General features: G+C 45.7%; 1 protein-coding gene across 1 annotated transcript in view; it reads right to left on the reverse strand.

Annotated features, from left to right (window-relative positions):
* The window catches only part of PPAP2B (phosphatidic acid phosphatase type 2B), an 89,505-nt gene that overhangs the window by 37,986 nt on the left and 44,758 nt on the right, over positions 1-6,761 (reverse strand). Inside the window, exon 2 of the mRNA XM_010855863.1 lies at positions 6,265-6,422. Coding sequence (XP_010854165.1) covers positions 6,265-6,422 — 158 coding nt within the window. The remainder of the gene's footprint in view (positions 1-6,264; positions 6,423-6,761) is intronic.

Genomic DNA, 6,761 nt, shown 5'->3' on the forward strand with positions numbered 1-6,761 from the left:
CCCAGGTCTCCCACATTGCAGGCAGTAAGGAGGTCTGAAGAACTCTGTAGCCCTCTGATCAGGGATGACACAGTTGAAGGATTAACGTGATCATTCTCTGTTGGTGGTCTTGGTAATTGCACAGATATAGTGGATTGTAAACTGGGGGAACTGGGTCTCCCACCAAGGCACCGCTCGGCCAGCCTGACTTCACATTTTTTTTCAGAGTTGAAGACTCGACTAACCTTTAATGAGGAGGCGGTCTTGGGGAACCTTGTTTTCTTGGCAGTGCTCTCTCAGATAAAAGGAGATGGGGGGTGGGGAGGAAGTAATGAAGTCCAGATGTGGGCAAACCGAAGCCTGATCCTGAATAAACAAGTTTTGGAGGTATAAGTTCTTCTTCTTGTCTCTCCAGCCAGAAATGTGCATGTGGTACAGAGCAGGCTCCCACGTGCATCAGAGGCCATCATCCAGATTTTAGGGAGACAAACAGGACACATGTCCCTGCTCGCCTAGGTCCTCTAACATCTTTTGACCTAATGCTTGTCGGTTTCTGCTCGAAATGTACGGCCTCCTCTATGATTTTCACAATCATATATATTGAGTACCCAAGTTTGTGCCTTATGCTGCAATATAAAATCAAAATCAGACCAATCCCTACTCTAGCAGAATCACCAGGAATAGTCAAGTAAACAGACATGCTAGTTCAATACAGTTACCGCAAAGACAGAGGTGGGCCCAGGGACCTCTGGGATCTTTGGAAGGTGGGGGAGGAGGCAGTCAAGGAATGCTTCCTGGAGAAGGCGACATTGGCTTGGTGTTTATTTAAGCACCTACCACATGCAAGAGGGAAAGATCTGATCTCTGCCTTGCAAGAACCTATTATCTAGCTAGGGAGATGAAAAACGGACACAAATCACATTGCAGGGTGATATATATTGAAGGTGCTATCTGTCTGCTAGAGATGGGGCAGCTTCGGGCAGTTTAGTGACAAGAGACAACACACAGCTTGTTAGGCGAAGGTTCAATCCTGGATCACCAGCACCTGCCATGCCCTGTGGGCTTAATAAGTAATTGTGGAAGGGAAGCAGGCTTTAGAAGGCAGCAATGGTCTCATTTCAAAAAGCCTTGCCCTAGAATCAGAGGACTCCTGGTCTGGCCCTGCCACTCACTAATTACGGGAAAGTCACTTCATTTCTTGATCTCCAGTTCCCTTAGCCATACCAATCCACCCCTGAGAATCATAGAATCACTACTAAGCGCAGACAAGAGAATGTGCACATGAAGGGCACTTTGTAAACTGTACAACACTATAGAGATGAAAAGGCCACTTCTCACTGATAACACATATAACGTCAGTTGATTTGACTCCCAGAACTAGCCTATGCAGTTGGTGAACTATTGTCACCAATTTACAGTAAACGTAGGTATAGTTCTTTTCCACAGGGGTCAATGCCTTGACAGAAGTTGAAGGACACGTCACAGAATGAAGAAGCTCAGAAGTTTTAGGCCACGAGCCTCAATCAAAGCCAAAATCTGAGCTTTTTCTCTAGTTAGGAATGTCATAACAGAGGTTCAAAATGGATGGGATGTGAGGAAAAGGAGCATTTTTATGGCCAGAGGGAGAAGTGGATTCACTCATGACTCACCAAACTTCAACTCCCAGATATTAAGAATCTTTATTAAACCCCTTTCAGGGTCTGACCAAAGCAAGCACTTGAGCCCATGTTTATTTAAAAGGAATACTAAGCATTTTTTCCATATTAAAATCTTTGCACATAATTCTTTGCACAGCATGGTGCAAGGCAATTGGAGAGAAGGCTAGATAAAAGATGATATTTACTGTTTTTGCTCCTAATCTCACTGCTGCTAGAGTCATTAAACCCTTAGGAGGCAGGGATAGGAACCACTGCCTTGTGGATTTGGAAGGAATTCCTATTATGCTATAATTTCAAAATCTAAGATACATCTGAAAAAGAGGTCAAAATGACCCGATTTTTCCACGTCTCCTGCCATAGAAAGGTGTCTGCTTTGTCTATAACTTCTGAAATTTGCATCTTGAAACCCCACTGGTGTGCCATTCCTTTGTTGTGGGGACTGTTCAGACTGGAGCAGGGGCACCCAGATCAGTCAAGGCTTCTCTTGTTGTTTTAAACAAACCTGACATTTGGCGGGAGGAGGCCAGGGCAGCAAGTAGCAGGCTGATTAGATTTCCAGCTCCGGGTCCCCCTTCACCCTCCCTGACTGTCATTCACGCCCTCTGATCAGAAGCAGATTCTGCATGGAGCCAGCCAGGCTCTCTGGCCAGTCACAACGGGAGAGAGGGTTGTTGTTGTTGAATTCAAGTTGTATAGCTTTTCCAGAATTGACCATATGTATTAATGGAAATTATTCACTTTTCCTCCGAGGTCTTTGCTTTTCCTCTTGTTCATGATTACTCTGGTTCTTAATGACAGGTAAGCGGGTGAGCATACCTCATTAGGAGCCCACATCTCACGCCTCCAGCTGAAATGCAGGGGCAGCTGGATCAGGAGGCTAAAGTTTTTTTGCAAAGAGTATTGGCACGAGAGTCAAGAGACCTGAGTTCTCATGAATAAACTACAAGGGAAGAGCGGGAGATGTGATGAATCCAAAGGCTGGAGGGCCTTTCCTAATTCTACTTCTGCCAAGTAAAAGGTCTTGACTAAGTCACTTCATCATTATTTTTTTTACTTCTTCATTTTTTGATGCTGTTTACTCACAATAAAAACAGTGAACGTTTGCTGAATATACTGCCTGTGTCAGGCACTGAGTTGCTTTCCACATATTAGCTCATTTATTTCGGAAAACCTTCATAAGTAGACATAGTATCTCCATTTCATAGATGAGAGCAAGGAGGCTTACTAATTTTCTACACGTTCCATAGCAGAGGAGCTTGGAGGTAAACCAGAGCCCACACTTTTAACCCCATGTGAAACTGAGACACCGGAAAACTGTGTGTGTGTGTGTGTGTGTGTGTGCGTGTGTGCATGTGTGTGTGTGTTGGGAGGGTGCAAAAGGCTTGAATACGGCCCCAGGTTTCCAGGACATAACAGTAGCACCTGACAAAGGACAGCTTTCTCAGAACCAAAGGGAAGCACCATCCAGACCTATGCTGCTGGCACTGTGAGGGTGGGGGAAATGTCCTCGAAGCCCATCCCATAACATCCCACCCCACAGCCAAGGCCCAGTGCATGACTCTTTCAGGGGAATCTGGGAGGTCAGGGAGCATTTTAATTAAAACTTCCACATGACACAAGGAGAGAAGCCAGCCACAACCAAGCTCTTCAAAGCAGGTTTTCTTAGTGAGGAAGGAAGAAGCGAGGACCCAGAAGAAGCGACATGAGCACCCTGGATCCTCCTAGCCCACTGCAGCTAAGGATGTCCCCCCCCAGGTGAGAAATCAAACAGTACTCTCATTTTACAGATGAGGAAAATGAGGCCTAGAAAACCCAGGTGGCAGTGGTTTAGTTGCTAAATCACGTCCAACTCTTGTGACCCCATGGACTGTATGTAGTTCACCAGGCTTCTCTGTCCATGGAAATTTCTCAAGCAAGAATACTGGAGTGGGTAGCCATTTCCTTCTCTGGGGTTCTTCCTGACCCAGGGATGGAACCGGGGTCTCCTGCACTGTAGGCAGGTTCTTTACTGACTGAGCCACCAGGGCAGCCCAGGGATTTACCTAATTCACATACTTCAGGGGGCCCCAGGTCTCTCTCCCTGGTGCCGTGCCCAGGAGCAGCCCACTAGGCAGGCCACTAATAACTGCACGTAAAGAGAGCAGAGACCACAGACCATCCCTGTGAATGTGATATTCTTACCTCAACAGCTCCCGAGTTAGAGCCAGCTTCTAAAAGGATTCAATTTAACTGAGCGTCCAAGTGTCAAAACACCTGTTCAAACCTGAGCGCCAGATACCGTGTTAAGTATTCACCTTCCATTACAAACGTTTTTTCCAGGCAAAGCCATTCTTCCTAAAGAACTCAACCCCAACTGTAACTCTGGAGCAGAGAGTAAAATTAGATTTTGTATTTCTCAGCCTCTGAACACAAAGCTCCTTGTCCACCTTTACCACGCTTGCAAATGGACTGTTTTTCTTTTAAAGGTTGGAAAGAATTCTACTTGCCTCCCTGCCCCCTCCCCAATGTCAAACTGTTGATTGTGTGCCTGGTTTACGATGTTATTAAAAAACAAAGAGGGGTCTCAAAGTTTATAACCCACCCCCAGAGTGGGGAAGTCAAAAGAAAAACTTCATGGAGTGCACTCCGTGGACCATCAGCTGTTCATATTTGATGCAGAGAAGGCAAGAGTAGCTAACCGCCTATCCCACCGAGCACTTGAATAGGACAGCCAACCACCTGTCCACAATCAAGTCAGCAACATGGACAGAGGGCTTTGGAATAAACCAGGTTTAGGCTTGAACCCCAATTTTTACTTGCTTTTGACTTTGAGATATCACTGAACTCCTCTGAGCTTCCGCTTTTCCATTTGAATGATGGGAACACTAAGCCCCTATTTTACATGCAGTGTTGCAGTGTTCTTAATATTGGGCTTCCCTGGAGGCTCAGAGAGTAAAGAATCCACCTGCAATGCAGGAGACTCCGGTTCAATTCCTGGGTCAGGAAGATCTGCCGGAGAAGGGATAGGCTACCCACTCCAATATTCTTGGGCTTTCCTGGTGACTCAGCTGGTAAAGAATCTGCTTGCAAGGTGAGAGAACTGGGTTGGGAAGATCCCCTGGAGAAGGGAAAGGCTACCCACTCCGGTATTCTGGCCCGGAGAAGTCCATTAACTTTCTCCCTTCTTGGCTTGCTAATATAGGCCAAAGATAAGCTTCCATGATTGGATTAACACAAAGATGACTTAGAATCTAGAAGAGAGAATTTTTTATCTTGGTGAACGTGATACTTAGCCCTTTGCCCATGTTGCTGGGGTTCAAGGACAAAGAAAAAACTGAAAATAGCAGATATGTGGAATGGATGTCTGTGAAAACGTATGAACTACAAATTATAAGACTGGATTCCCTCACTCGTCCCCTCCCCTGCTCTAAATGGACACATCTAAAACAAAGCTGTGATCTAAGTACAGCCCAGATAGACGACACCCCAATTCCCACATGGCTACCATTGCTCAAAATAATTCTGGACCTTGTCAAGCTGGTAGCACATTTTTGCACCTGCAGTGAGGGCTTCATCCTCTAAGGGAAGATCTGGATATAAGTCTAGACTTTACCCCTGGGTATGAGCGACCTGGTCAGCAATTAAGAGTTTATCAAGTACTTCAATATTCATGATCTCTTTTATTCCTCACTGCAAAGCTTTGAAGCAAGATGGTCACCCTTGGTTTTAACTATGTACAAGCTTGGCAGTGGAGGGCCAGGTCTAGAACCTAGGTCTTTGGACTGCAAGTCTCATTTACCAGGTGAGAGATTAACAATAGGCCAGATCATGCCAGCGGCATTATCACTGTCAGAGCAGCAGCACAATCGTGTGGAAAAAAAATATAGAAAATGCCCAAGATATTCAGTAAGGCATTTCTCCTGTCCTCTGGGGCTCAGATTTACAACATGGCGGCTCAGAGCTCAGACTCTGGAGTAAGGGACGTGCACGAATGCTCAGTCACTCAGTCGTGTCCAACTCTTCGTGAGCTCACGGACTGTAGCCTTGTGTCTCTTGGTCCATGAGATTCTCCAGGCAAGAATACTGGAGTGGGTTGTCGTGACCTCCTCCAGAGGATCTTCCTGACTCAGGGATCAAACCCTCATCTCTTATATCTTCTGCATTGGCAGCCGGGGTCTTTACCACTAGCACCACCTGGGAAGCCTGGGGTAAGGAAGACAACTAGGTCTAAACCCCAACTCTATCATTCATGAACCAAGTGACCTTAGGCAAATTATTTTTACTCTGCGGACCTCCGTTTCTTAATTTGTAGAAGAAAGATAAGGACAATATCTACACTTTGACTATTGTAGAGATAATGTATGCAAAGTATTTTAGAAGGTTGCTTAGCATACTTTTATAATATTTACAGTGCATATGTATTTTTTTATTTTAAAGTATTAAGTTGGACAAAAATCTCTTTTGGGTTTTGAATAGCCCAAATGAACTTTTTGGCCAACCCAATACTTTTAGTAATAGTAGTAACTGCATGAAATAGTGTTAATCAAGTGAAATTCTACTTGATCTTCTAAACCTCTGCTATATCAGATAGACCATGATGTGCTACCAGGGAATCAGACAGGTTGCCCATTGAAGTCTGGGCGCTTACCGCGAGGATGGCAATAACAATCCCCACAGCGGTGAGCACAGCGTCGTTGATTGTCTCCCCAGTTTTCTGTGGATACTTGATGCTCTCGTCGTTGCAGTAAAAGCCCCGGTGGTAAGGCTTGATGGTGCTCGTCTCGATGATGATGAAAGGCAGGCCGGCTGGTCAAGATGGAACCATCATCACCATGTACAGGGGAGAAAACGAAACAGGGAAAACATCAGTGCAAAGGGGCCAAAGAAGAAGCAAACACCACCCCAGATAGCAGCATCGATAGTGACATCGATTCCTTGCCTTTGTAGTGACCCATGGCACCCCACTCCAATACTCTTGCCTGGAAAATCCCATGGACGGAGGAGCCTGGTTGGCTGCAGTCCATGGGGTCGCGAAGAGTTGGACACGACAGAGTGACTTCACTTTCACTTTTCCCTTTCATGCATTGGAGAAGGAAATGGCAACCCACTCCAGTGTTCTTGCCTGGAGAATCCCAGGGACGGCAG

The sequence above is a fragment of the Bison bison genome, unplaced genomic scaffold (assembly GCF_000754665.1).
Source record: "Bison bison bison isolate TAMUID 2011002044 unplaced genomic scaffold, Bison_UMD1.0 scf7180017864369, whole genome shotgun sequence".
Taxonomy (NCBI): Eukaryota; Metazoa; Chordata; class Mammalia; order Artiodactyla; family Bovidae; genus Bison; species Bison bison.